At 38.2% G+C, this 14,188-nt stretch overlaps 2 protein-coding genes across 3 annotated transcripts; one reads left to right on the top strand and one right to left on the bottom strand.

Moving 5' to 3' along the window:
* The first annotated feature begins 260 nt into the window (after positions 1-260).
* On the top strand, positions 261-3,048 carry LOC126606830 (uncharacterized). 2 transcript variants are annotated; one of them, XM_050274217.1, is made up of 8 exons: positions 261-471; positions 1,012-1,407; positions 1,504-1,576; positions 1,672-1,752; positions 1,920-1,983; positions 2,417-2,504; positions 2,608-2,692; positions 2,795-3,048. In XM_050274217.1, the coding sequence occupies exons 1-8, from the start codon at positions 404-406 to the stop codon at positions 2,831-2,833; spliced, it is 894 nt and encodes a 297-aa protein (XP_050130174.1). In that variant the 5' UTR covers positions 261-403; the 3' UTR covers positions 2,834-3,048. The 2 variants fall into 2 exon arrangements, with proteins under 2 accessions (XP_050130174.1, XP_050130173.1); XM_050274216.1 differs by having other exon boundaries at positions 1,007-1,407.
* Positions 3,049-3,884: 836 nt separating this feature from the next.
* On the bottom strand, positions 3,885-13,257 carry LOC126606827 (pre-mRNA-processing factor 19-like). Its single transcript, XM_050274210.1, has 18 exons — positions 13,102-13,257; positions 12,884-12,969; positions 12,660-12,731; positions 12,377-12,439; positions 11,736-11,822; positions 8,747-8,891; positions 8,539-8,657; positions 8,222-8,338; positions 7,633-7,728; positions 7,486-7,545; positions 6,940-7,014; positions 6,376-6,480; positions 5,797-5,913; positions 5,647-5,724; positions 5,465-5,558; positions 5,095-5,146; positions 4,473-4,543; positions 3,885-4,374 (listed from the first exon to the last, which is right to left on the bottom strand). Exons 1-18 carry the CDS (start codon positions 13,112-13,114, stop codon positions 4,259-4,261), a joined length of 1,566 nt encoding a protein of 521 aa, XP_050130167.1. The 5' UTR covers positions 13,115-13,257; the 3' UTR covers positions 3,885-4,258.
* Between the last annotated feature and the right edge of the window lie 931 nt (positions 13,258-14,188).

Here is a 14,188-nt window from a genome sequence, read left to right as displayed (position 1 = left end):
TCTCTACAGAAAACGACTTTGTTCTCTTTCAAGTATTTTTAAGTATTTTTATTCCTACTTTTATAGGTGGGAAAAATGCCTATCAACAATCTCTGGCTCTAGTAATATAAAAAAATTTGAAGTTAACTAATTAGCAATATAATAAGTAAAGGAAGGAAGGAATAGAATCCAAGTCACATTGCGGCATTGCCCCACCTCTGATTGCCGTCCTTGCCACCGACGCCACGCGTCCATCTTTTTCCTCCATCACAAAATAATGAAAATCGAAACCCCAAAAGAAAAATGTGAGAGAAAAAAAGGGCCGAGATTCAAACGCCCGCACGTCTGCTTCCTCACGGCAACAATCACACAATGTTTACATTGAAAGACAAAGTTACACAGAAGCTCTCACGTCTCTTTGCCGATGCACCCAACTCGCCGTCTTCTTCTTCTCTTCCTTCCCCACTCGACGACAACGATCATCCTCCTGAGGTAATTTCCTGATCCAATTTTTTATCTTTTTCGTTTTTGTTTATGTGTTTCGTTGGATTGAATGATTGAGCTTGATGGGTGTGCTTGAATTGTTGATGTGATCCTTGTTGTTCAAGAATTTTGAGATCTGGGTTTCTTAGATAACGTAATTTCGGAGTTGGGTTTTTTGGGTAAATTGGTTCTGCTTATAGTTCAGAACTTGAGATCTCATGAAGCGAATTATATTGATACAATTCAAATTTAACTGCCAAAACAACAGAGTTGGAATCATTCAGTTATTGCAGTTATTCTGATGGTAATCTACTCAGAAACTTGGGGAGCTGAGTTTTATGGCCTTTTTGTCTTTGTTTTTACCATGAAGTTATTCAATTGCAGCTTACTCGGGCAGAAGTTTAGCTCCATTTTATAAGTTTGTGCCCTTGTTGGTCCGAAAAATTTATCTTGACCGTGCATGCTTAAATTTACAGTTTTGTTCAGTTGATTTCTTCTTTCATTGTGTATAGTGATTTATCACATTAGGTCTTTCAATGTGTAGGCCAGGCTGTATTCTACAGGGGGTAAATATTTGCCTTCATACTTTTCCTGTCCATCGGTAGGCTTTGGTGGATCCACTTCAAACAAGCATCAATCAACAATTGTTAGTAACGGCAACTTTGAATCCCAAGATGAAACCGTTCATAGATATGAAGAATGTCGTTCCCCACCAGGTGAGAACAAGGAAACAGAAAACAATTATGAAAACGATGACGACCATGCTTCTGGAGGGAGCACCAGCGGTTCTGAGGTATTTGAAGTAGCAGCTGACCAGCAGAGTCTACAGAAGCAACTACCGCTTCTCATGGATGACTCGGTCTTTATTTCCTCAGACCTGCATGAATTCTTACTGTCATCACTTCCTAATATAGTGAAAGGGTGCCAATGGATTTTGCTGTATAGGTAAGCTTCTTGAGGAGTATTCCCTGCATTAGAAGTACTCTGCTATTGTTGCATTTGGATTTCAATTCAGTATCAATTCTTTTGAATGAAGGGCAGTACGGCGAAACATGGTATATCACTCCGCACACTTATCCGCAAAAGCTCTGAGCTTTCTGGTCCTTGTTTGCTGGTATGTTAATGAATATGCCAATGACATTTGAAAATTGATGAATTGATTCGTTTGTAGTCATGTGAAGATAATGTGGACTGTCTTTAAAATTCTAGATTGCTGGAGATAGGCAAGGTGCTGTATTTGGTGGACTTCTAGAGGGGCCCTTGAAACCTACGTCAATGAGAAAATATCAAGTAAACATGCTTTTACCTTAATCAACGTATGTTTACTTTTTGTTTTTTTTATTGATGTTAATGAATATTCGGAAGTTCTCTTGACTATGGTTATTTAAATATCTGAACTTTCTCTTTCTTTATCAGTCCAATATAAGCACATTCTTATGCCTGCCTTTTGGTTATAGGGAACAAACCAAACATTTGTTTTCACGACCATATATGGAGAACCAAGGCTGTTTAGGCCAACAGGTAAGCATTTTCTTCTATTTATTTGTGCTATTTATTTGTGGATGCATGTTTCCTTTTGGAGGATCTGGCAGTCGAATATGGGTGATGTGTAATTTGGGTATAGAGAAGAGATAACTGGTGATGGGCATGCCAAGAACACTGAACACTTGCGTATGTTGCAGAGCTTAAGATAGAGATGCTAAATGATACCTCAGTGGCTGACCTTGCTGCATTGCATGTCAATTCGTTCTTCATATGGACTGGCTTTTTGACATATTTTCTCACAACATATAAAATTGGTACCTTAAATTTGAATGGTAATCGAACAATATGTAACTAAACAGCCTTGTTGATGATTGAAAAGCCATAGATAGATATTCCAAATTTTGTTTTACCTTTTTTCCATTAAGAGAGAAAAAGCCAATGCTGATCCCGGTCTAATTTGTGTGCATAGGAGCCAACCGGTATTATTACATGTGTTTGAATGACTTGCTAGCTCTTGGGGGAGGTGGTAACTATGCTCTATGCCTAGATGGAGATTTGTAAGTTACTCTTACAATGTTATGCTTTGAACATTTTCCCCCTAGTCCGATGGGAAAGTACTTGCAGATTCTTGTCATAATTGTATACTTTTGTTTGAAAAAGGTTAAGCGGAACAAGCGGATCATGTGAAACATTTGGGAACTTATGCTTGGCGCATAACGGAGAATTTGAGTTGAAGAATGTTGAGGTAATCTATTTGAGCAACCCCTTGGGCTTTAAGCTTGACTGCATACTTGCGTATGTTCCTTGCTTGACTGCGTACTCACGTATGTTTCGTTCATATATGCAGCTTTGGGGTTTTACACACGTGTCACGGTACCTTACATGATACAAGACGAAGACGATGTTATGCATTTGTATCTTTGTATCCGTTGGTGATCACATTCTTTATTCTTGTTATAGTTTGCACCATTCAACACAGGAGAGGTTTGATTAACGTGGGATGAAATACTTTTGGAAAGCAATTAAATTTGAAGCTGTAGTTTGGGGTTAAAATTCAATTTGTGCAACAATCAATGTCTTAAAGATCTAATTTTCCCTTAATTATGTAGTTGTACGCATGTAGTTATTGTTTCAGTAGTGAAATACAACACTACGGACAGTTCTACATTTGATCTTTGGGAGGTTTTTACTCGTGGTGGGAGAGAGCAACAATGTGGAGAATTAGATAATTGGTTCCTGGACTTTTGGCACTGTTCTAAAAATCTCCGTCTAGCGCGAGGCTTAGGTGCTATGGAGCTGATTACTGTCCCGATTAATTTATAGGCATTTGAAAAATAAGAAGGGGTCCGTTTAGGTCGCTACTCGTACTTAGACAGAAAATAGATAACTATCATCGTTATGTATCCCACTACAAACTTCCGTTATTATGTATCTCATTGCAATTATGTATCTTTTATAGTATAAGTAGACATTTATTTATAATTTACATATTAAGTTTAATTAAAATTAAAATAAAAACCACCTAGAACCGTCATAGGTGCTAGGGCCTTGCCCGCCGTCCGACTAGCGTCTTGTAAAACCTTACTTTAAGCAACACCGTTTAGGGGTTTAACAGACAAGTAAGGTACTTAAGTTCTAAAACGTTGCTCTCTGTTATGACAAGTTTAAAGATCAATGCTCATGCATTCTTAGTTTGAAGCTCAAAGCTCCAATTGGACTACAGTTGAGAGACTAATGCTCTAATCATCTTGAAAAAAAAACGTGGAAATAGTTGTTCCAGGGACATTGTTTAGTTGGTTCTGAATTAAATCCCTAAAACTTAACAAAACATGCACCATCTCTCATAGCTGTTTGCTTTAGTAAAAAAAATACTGGGATGTGATATCCACACACCGCAAAATATTTAGCTCAAGAAATAAATCTAAACTAGTATGAAATTTCAAAAACCAATATTTCTATAAAATAATAGTAAAGAAAAGATGAAATACCAATATGTTCCATTCTTTTTTCAAGTCTTCATCACCAAAGAAGTTAAGACGAGAGATTTTAAGGCAACATATGAAAATAGTACAACGAAAAGTATGACATGCCAAGATATTCAAAAATCACTTCGGCATTCCTCTATTTTTTTTCCTCGAATATGTTTAACGCTCAGCTGATACTGCACATGGAAACACAAAACTACAGAAATACATTCCGAATGGTAGATTTGCTACAAAGCCGCCAACAAGATGCATTCAAGTAAATGTCGAAATTATCGCTGATTCAGCCAACGGCAGCTACCCAGAGCAAACTGCAGATTATCACCACTTCAGGACTCCATTGCACCATCTACGCCGGGCAGGCCAAAAATGCGAAGGTTTCGGTCCATAGATCCTACTGCAATATAATTTGCATCTGGTCCAAACTTCACACTTGTTGCTTTACCTAAAACGAAACAAGAAAATAATGAGCATCACAGACTAACCCCAAGTCAAGGCCACATGGTCTACAACCAAATTTACAGGCAAGTGAAGATAGATAACCTGTGCCAGACATGTCAGGGAAAGTCTTTATAGTGTTCCATTCACTTTTGACGCTAGCTGTTTGGATGATTCTGCAAAAACACAAGGTCGGTAATCAGTGCTCAAAAGTTTCTTGAAAGCAATACTGACGGAATATTTGTCAAAACTCTGTAGGGCTGACAAAATATACAATGTCATTTCTCACACATTCATTCATGGCAAACTGTGGATACTTGGGGACAACTTCAGCAGTTGACTATTATTATGGGGGATTTCAGTTTTGCTCGGACCACCACACAATGTCCAGTGATTTCATTTCAGTTGACTATAATCTACGCAAGTGATTTCATTTCATTATCTTCATGAATCGAGAAATAGGGGAGGGAGAAGGCAACTGGACACCTTGAGTATTCCATAATTGTCCTTGGAATATTACATTGTATGTTATATCCATCATTAGACGATTGCAACTTGTATACAGCCTCCACAAATACGTTCAGCTTCATGACATTATTAACATAAAAATGAAAATGCATTCTGGTACACCAGATTAGAAAAATGAAAATACAGCATTTTGCTTATATACACTTTTTTTTTTCTTCTGGGTGTCCAATCAGACAAGGTTTAATTTTCAAAAACTGACCTTATATCAGAGCCTGCAGCAGCAAGGTAATTTCCACTGTAGTCAAATTCAACTGCAAGGATCAAAAATAGAGCTTTTCATTATACTCCATTCTACTTTCAAAGACTTCTATCTAGATGTTAAAATTCATTCAAGTACGAATCCTTTTCCAATTTATTATAACTAATTAGAGATTACATAACAATGGAAAATAGTACGCTGGAAGAGAAAGTAAATAGGGTAAACTGGATGGAAATATGACTCAAAATCATCTCTCATCTACCAAAAAAGCCATTTAACTGACTTTGCAAAGTACCGGTATTGGCACTGAAATGCTTGTCATTTTTTTTCCCTAGAAAGAAATCATGAAAATGCTTGGAGATATACATACCACAGTTTGTTGGTTCAGCATCGTAGGGAGTAAATTTCTTGAAGTTCCTCAATTTTCGTAGATCCCACAACTTAATGCCATCACTAGCTGCAGTCTGTTAAATTCAAATGTAAAATAAGAACATGGTATTATCTAATTCTATCTACTTCATGTTTTTCTTAGTAAAAAGGTTCAAAACCTACCGCAAGAAAGTAACCATTCTCAGAGAAGGCGATTGCAGTTATTGCGCCAACATGTCCCTCAAATGTTGCAACATTTGACTGTCAATTAGCAAAAGTAATGAATGTAAGATCAGAAGAACTGAAAAGAGAAGGAAATAAAAACCCACATACCTGACCCTTTACATCCCAAATTTTCACAAGAGCCTCTGAGGTGCCAGTTCCAAGAATGAGACCATCAGGATGAAATGCAACGGATGTATAGCCTTCCGAAGCAGAAGCATCCTCAACCTAGAGAGCCAAATAAACTTCCATTATACCAATATCATCATGGAACATAAAGGTAAATCGAAGTTAAAATAGCTGTTTTAAACCCCCGCCATCCTCTCCAAAAGATTAAAAACTCGTTCTTAAATGCCACAACCCTGCAACCCCCTCCCCTCCTTCCTCCAAAAACCAAAGTTTAAAATATCTTTTAAATGAAGAAGATTTTTACGAACTCAATAAATATAGAAGCACATATGCACCTATATACATGCATCTATTTAAACAGTTTACAGAAACTTTCAACACGATCAATCAGAAATATTTTCCATACAAAATGCAACGAGATTGTTATTAAACACAGTGAAATTCAAGTTCATGCATTTGTAATGTACTGTCGTGTACTAGAAAATGCCTTGAAAGGAATATTACTTGATATAGTATATAGTATATGGCATGTGCACATACACATCAGAGAGCGAGATAGACCTGTGTTAGACATAACCCAGAGGCAATATTGTAAAAGCACCATGTACTATCAAGAGAAGCAGTCACAAAGTAGTCCCCAGTGGCATGCACAGTAACAGCTTGCACCTGAAAATTTTGAGACATGCTACATAAATTCAAATAGAGAGCACATAACTACTATACCAAAAAAATGTTGCATAATAAAGCTCTGTTGCTAAGCAGTACCGTTGAACAAATATCAAAATAAAGTGAAATTTTCAGATAGCAGTTTTTTTATCATGGACATTGGTATAACATTTTGGTTACCAGACATCCTATAACATCAACTATGGATTCCCGAATCCTGAATACAAAGAAACATTACAGAAGTGGACGCAAAAAGTAGACCTGGGGATTGAAGTACATTAATTACAGTCACATTGCTAAAACAGATTAAGTCAAATAGATAAGTGTGTCCGGAGGAGAAACACAGAGGAAGATTCACTGCGGTCCATTTTTGGATTTGCTGCTCATTACATATTTTGTCCACCTAAAAGGGCTTTAACTTTGAACAAATTTTGGAGAACTCAAGTCCAAACCATTTACCTCAGCAGTATGGTCCTTCAAAATGTGCCTACAGTTATAGTTCCCATCATCAGAGCCTTGCCATATGCGAACTGTCTGCAACATTAAAGGGGAAAAATGATGATACAACATCAAAAGATGGAGTACACTACGTTGAATATCTGATTGGTTACACCCTTACAACCTATGCAATAACATCTAAATTGCATGCATGTAAAGTTCTTTATTGACTCCAATTTATCCTCTTTTTTTCCTGATCTCCTTTTTGTGTTGGGTCAGGGAGGTTGATCACCACCCCCAGTTGCATAAAAAGTAACTTCAGAATATAAATTTAAATCCGTGTAGATCCACATAGATGTACATAAAAAGTCCCAAGGTTAAACTTGTAACTGTGAGGTAGGCAGAGTTTAGCAGTGGCCAAGTTAATAATGAATGACAAACAAAGCTAATGACAACTCCAGTAAATAGAGAAGATAAAATAGTAATGAAGAAATAAATAGATCAATGGAGGTATTAAAATTGTCCATGCCAAAGAAACAAGAAGAAAACAAATTTATTGCGGCTTACCTTGTCTGCTGACCCACTTATGAACATATCATCCCGACCTACAAATTTCACGCTTGTAACCTACCAAAGAAAAACATACACAAACTTTAATATGCATTCATGGAAAGAAATCAAGTAAATACTTGCTACAGAATTAATAGTTGAAACCTTCTTTGAATGACCACTAAGAGTAGATATTATTTGCCCTGATGGCTGATCAAAGATTACAGCATTTGTATCAACCCCTCCAGTTGCAATGAGATTCTGCGAGAATAAAGCCAAAAAGTAATACTTGATCAGCAAAATGGAAACATAACTGAGTTCAATGACATAAGGATTTATGACTTTGTCCTTAATCCATAATCCCGTATATACCATGAAGACAAAAGATCAGTGTAAAGTGTGGATTAAGGTAGGAAAAGCATGCAAAAGATCTAAATTCTCATCAAATACCATTACGCAAAAGAACACTAAAACAAGAGAGCTTCAAGGCTCAATAAATTCTAGATTTGTTCCTTCTAAATTCGTTTTCTTCATTTCAAGACATTTGGTTTAGGATCATCCCTAAACCTAAAACTGTAGATATATGAACATTAAAGATCAAAATGCACTTCTAATAGTACAAAGGCAGTATTGAAGAGCAAAATTATGCAACATCCAGTACAAACCTAAGAGTCTTTCACTGGAGTCAAATACCTATATGGAAGTGATGCTTAAACAAAACGATATAATAACAGAGGTAAACACAATCTCATACCTTGTTAGACTGAATATCAATCGATAAAATTCCTGGTTTGCTTGTTCTATGAAGAGGATGACTAGATATCAGAGTATACCTCTCCAACGCATCAACTGGAGCTAATGTTGGGGATATCTGAACACCAAAGCAACAAATAGATAAAAACAATAACTATCAGAACTTATCAAATAAATTCTGTGAAAACAGCTGAACTTTACTAGCAGCTTTTCTCAAGAAAAGATTATGTAAACTACACATGGAAAGTAAACTGTTAAAACTTTGGCATGTGACATCAGACAAATCAGAGAATGCAACACAGCATAAATAAACAGTACCTGCCGCATCTTCCGCTGCTGTGAAAGAGTTACATTACATTCGGTCATTTTCTCTAGGATACTGGCAGATATTCCAGGTCGTATATTGCTCGCACCAGGTCCCTGCTGGTCATCAGCAACTAGAAGAAAAAAAAAAGAGCTCAAATTAATTAGCAAATTAATTTATGAAAATATGGTATATTCTCGGAGAAGCATACAGAGAAAGAACCTGGCGTTCCATTGCTATGGACAGAAGCATTTGCTGCAACTACTGATTGTGCTGCGGGAATTTGTCTCTCAGCTTGAGCAAGTAATGACCTTGCTTCGTCCCTTTCTTTTTTGAGTCTTGCAATAACACGGCATGCAGCATCATGCTGCCAAAATACAGATTACCAAATTAGGTCATTCAACCAAGTCAAATTCCATTTCAGTTCACTAAAATAAGAAAATGAGTATCAAAATGCAAAACACATGTGTTTGTACCATACTTAGGGTCTCCGTATTTAGATCTCGTATAAATACATAGGGGACTCAAATGTAATTATGTAATAAATGAAGGGGTAAACATGTAATAAGTGAGGAGCCCTTATTCTATAAAAGGACTCCTCACTCTCCTCATTAAAGGAGGTCAAGTTTAGGCCATGGGAAGAGAGCACGGAGAAAATAGGCTAGAGAGCACACTGACTCTAGCCTCCTTGTATATTCATCATTCAGAGTGAAACAATATCAACATCAGTGTGGACGTAGCCCAAACATTGGGGTGAACCACGATACATCTTGTGTTCTTTACTTTCTTGCAGATTCATGGTCGGATTTACGTTATTCCAAGACCCCTCCGGTTTTGTACATCAACATTTGACACTGTCTGTGGGAATCGAAAGACTATGTCGGTTCTCTTTCATTTTTTTCATCTCACCACAATCTCCACCTTGAATCTGCAAAACCCAAGAAACCAAAACCCCTCTCTCTGTGGCCAAATTCTCCAAGCAGCCCAGACACAAACCAACACAAACCTTCAGAGACTCCTCCCTCTCTCTCTATCTCTCTCCTTCTCTCTCAAAAAAGCGTGGCGTTCGAAGTGACACTGAGAAAATTATTGGGTTTCTAGATAAATATATAGAAACAGAGAGATATATATATATATATATATATATATATATATATATATATATATATAGGCAGATGGATACATGTGTTTTGGTGGATAAGGACGCAGATTCCGTCTTGAAGCTCTGACTTTCATTCGGGTCCAAAACTGACAACAAGCTCGTCATCACACCATTCCTAGTCAAGGATGATGAACCCTCTCCTCACGCACAGATGCACATACCAGCACCGTCGCCAGCCATCTCCTCCGCCCAAATCCACCATCATGGGTCGCGTCCGCACAAAAACAGTGAAGAAATCCTCCCACCAGGTGATCGAGCGCTACTACTCGCGCATGACCCTGGACTTCCACACCAACCAGAAGATCTTCCCAAATTCCAATTGTTCAAATCTTTCTTCCCCATGAAAACACCCAACCTCCTCCTTATCTCTTTGTCTCCGAGATCAATCAAAAGAATAGGCAAAGCCTAGATCCAACGGCGGAGGACGAATCCCAGGCTGTCAGCCTTCGCATCCAGCAATTGTCCCTGCACCTGACTCCTGATTACACCTAGTGGGGAGTCAAGGATGATGAACCTAGTGGTTTGAACCGGAGCAGTGGGAGATCGAGCACCACGTCCGGGACCCAGTTGGCTTCTGATAGCCTGCGCTTCCGACAGATCCGAAGAGTCCCCAACGACTTCGTCTCAGGGCCGACGGCTTCTGATTGGACGATCGGGTACGATTCCACTGCTGATGAACCTTCTGGAGTGCGGTGATTTTTCGCGGGAAGAAGGACGCGTCAACGGCTCTGTACTCGCTCTGTTCAATCAAAGAGAACACAATTAGAGCCTTACAATCAGAAATCATGAAGCTGCCGGTGGAATTGATGGCGGACTTCGGTTCGAACATGGTGGACAAGTCGGCGTACGTGTTGAGCGTCCTCGTATCGGTATCGGAGGCCCGCGCGGCGTTGCTGGAGGAAGGCGGGATTTCGGTGCTGGTGGAGATCATAGAGGTGGGGTCGCAGCGGGAGAAGGAGATATCGGTTGCGATATTGTTGCAGATTTGCGAGAACAGTGGTGTCCACCATAACTATGCCTTCTGATGCCTTCCCACTGTGGGAGTTTGAGTCAGATATCTTGTTGTCTGGTCTCAGAAGCTCTGACCAAAACTGTATTGATTGGTTTCAAACAGAATGAGCAGGGTAACACCACCAACAACGAAAATGGTGAGAACGTGCTCGAGTTGGAGGACCCCATACTCAAGAAACCAGGGGCGCAGTGGAAAAAGAAAAAGAGAAAGGATGTCTAGAGTGGGAAACAAAAACAAAAGCAAAAGCAGAAAAGAGAAAGGAAAAAGCAAACATAATTACGGTGGTGATGGCATGATTGCACAGAAGGGAATTATGGGCGTGACCCATTGAGCAGGCCCTGCCCCCCGCAACTGCCAGCTGCACATGTTATCCCACTATCCGACCATCTGCCATACCCACCTTCTGCAACAGCTTTTTTGAATGATGTGATTTACTTTTCTTATCTTTTGGAGACGTCTATATAACCACACCAAAGGGTAATCATAAATAAAGAAAGAAGGCAGCATGCCAAAAAAAAAATGTAATTATGTAATAATTAGGGTCTCCGTAAAGAAAGAAGGTATCATACTTAGGGCCTCCGTATTTATATCTCGTATAAATACTGGGGGGACTCAAATGTAACTATGTAATAAATGAAGGGGTAAACATGTAATAAGTGAGGAGCTCTTATTCTATAAAAAGACTCCTCACTCTCCTCATTAAGGGAGGTCAAGTTTAGGCCATGGGAAGAGAGCACAGAGAAAATAGGCTAGAGAGCACACTGCCTCTAACCTCCTTGTATATTCATCATTCAGAGTGAAACAATATCAACATCAGTGTGGACGTAGCCCAAACATTGGGGTGAACCACGATACATCTTGTGTTCTTTGCTTTCTTGCAAATTCACGGTCGGATTTACGTTGTTCCAAGACCCCTCCGGTTTTATGCATCAACAACATGTAAGCTATATATGTAGTTTGAATGAAATGAATAAAACAAAAGAAGAAACTCATAAGAATTATATGTAGTTAGAATATACATTTCCTAGTTACATTACCTGATACAAAGCATGACTCAACTCTTGCCTTGCTGTATGTAGTTGTTTCTCCATTGCAAAGTTGGCTAGCATCAAACTGTCCCATTCCTATAGGTAAGCAAGGGAAAAAACCACTTTGTTAACACTACATATAAAATATACTCACAACAATTAAACAACTTAAAATAAAATAAAATGGTATATCAATCTAAAGAAATTACGCACTATCCAAAAATGTTCTTATTCTCAAGGAAGATTCATAATCAACTTGATATAGAGCCTGAACTGCTATCATGAACAGAATGAATAATAGCTATGTTATGTTGGTAACATAGTAGGAGTCCATTGACGGGGTGATGCTAATGGACTCATCAAAATCTGAATACAAATGCTGAGAATGCTAATGGATCCCTTTTATCATCGGATGCTCTTGGTTGGCTATATAACACATGTATAATAAAGATGGTTTCTCGTTAAATAATTCATAGAACATGACATATTAAGGGCAATCAAAGTTGCATAATGAATGCAACAATTGTTGTAGAGTATAAAGCACAGGTTAATATACAGGATATACGACAACATTCAAAGCTACAATTGTAAGTTCAAACAAAAAAAAGAATAAACTGAATAAAATAAATGAGTATAATCAGAAGACATACAAGCTGGAACATTCCGAGCATTCCAGGAATACTAGCAGCTTGTGCAGGTCGGGGCCTCACTATCTGCATAGGAAGCCATAGAACAAATCAACATAAGAAATTATAGTAATTACAAGACGCCAACTAGCTTATCACAACTCATTGAGACCAATGACTAAGAGGTAATTTTCCATATACCCATAATCGCGTGCACATAAATACGCTTATATAAAGATATAGAAAAATATACCAAAAATTGTACCAGTAATGAAATAAATTAAGTAAATATATTGAAATTCAGTACCTTCCCCGTTTGAACTGGAACGATATCATCAGCGGTAAGTGGTTCACCGGTTACCGGGCATTTCCCATATTCCTAGTGGAATAATTCAACAAGTACAACAACTTAGTCTTCTATCATATGTAGCAATGAAATTGCAACTTAATCAACAAAATTAAGATATCATACATATTGCTAAAACCCAAAGAAAAACCTAGAATGAAGAGAGGAAGAGAGAAGGAACGCACCGAGATATGTCGCTCGATTAAACGCTTCTCGAAGAGCAACCCGGACTTCTTGGAGACCACAGGCTCTTCCGGCACCTCGCCGGATACTGTACAGGCAAAGAGGAAGACAAGGAAGAAAATGAGAGATCAGTTAAAACGAGGCCCTATAGCAACGAATGCTCTAGAGAGGGAGAGATAGATAGATAGAGAAAGAGAGAGAGAGAGAGAGAGAGGCTTACGTGCGCAGTTCATGGTGGCAGAGACCTAGGGTTTTGGTCGGACGGCGGAGCTGCTAGTGACTCGGCCAAGTGAAGAGGGAAGCGCTGTTTCACTGAGCAAGAAGAAGAGAGGGAGAAAGAAACGGAAAGAGGTCGATGGGTTGGATTTTATGATTTCGGGGTACGATCGACAATCAGGCCCACCTTATTTGGGCTTTCTAATAATCTGGCCCAGAAAGTAGATGGACCCGGGCCCATCAATTGCATCGTGATAGATTCTCGTTTACTTAGTGGATGAGGGGATTCAAGTATCGAGATAGAAGAATTTAAAATGCGTTGCATGTTTGGTACAAAATAAAAAACGATTGATTTACAAATGATTTTTTTTCAATTAGTCATCTGCAAATTGTCTTTTTCAATTGTCGATTGTATAAAAAAATCACTTGGGAAACGTGCGGTAAGGTTACTTATTAACATCTTAGCGCAGAAGTCGAGGGTTTCAATCGACTTGATGCCAACCTTCATGCATGATTTCTTCGTGAAAATGACAGATTCTCATGGTTTTTCATAGGGGAGATATCCATGAGCTATACATATGTTTCTGTAAGATTAAACTTATCAAAAATATAAGTTAAGAGATTAAGCTCATGAACCACAAATTTATACAGTATTAAAATCACAATTCGATAAATACAATGACAAACTAACCCGTAAAAGCAGTGGAAGAATAAGCCAAATCAGACTTCAAACAGTGCACCTTCTCCTCTCTTGCAAAACCAAAAGTACTCAAACTAACAATAGGTCTTAGTTCAATATTGAGCGTATGTTTTGTGAGAGCAGTGGCTTATGTTTTTATATTAAACATAGATTGCCCTATTACAATCCTACAAGGAATACAAGACCAAATCCTTGTATAAGCATGAGTTCTATTCTCGAGCCAACAGTAGAGTTTCAATCCAAACCAAAGTTGAATTAACTCTTATAAACACATTAAGACCTCTTTATACCAATCTAAAATAACAATGATTATTACTAAACTGTAAGAATCATACTCATACTCTAACATTCTCCCACTTGAGTATGATTCACAACAGTAAATAATCATCTC

Source organism: Malus sylvestris, chromosome 16, assembly GCF_916048215.2.
Source record: "Malus sylvestris chromosome 16, drMalSylv7.2, whole genome shotgun sequence".
NCBI lineage: Eukaryota > Viridiplantae > Streptophyta > Magnoliopsida > Rosales > Rosaceae > Malus > Malus sylvestris.
Note: the sequence above shows the minus strand (reverse complement) of the source record. Positions and strands in the feature narration are given on the sequence as shown.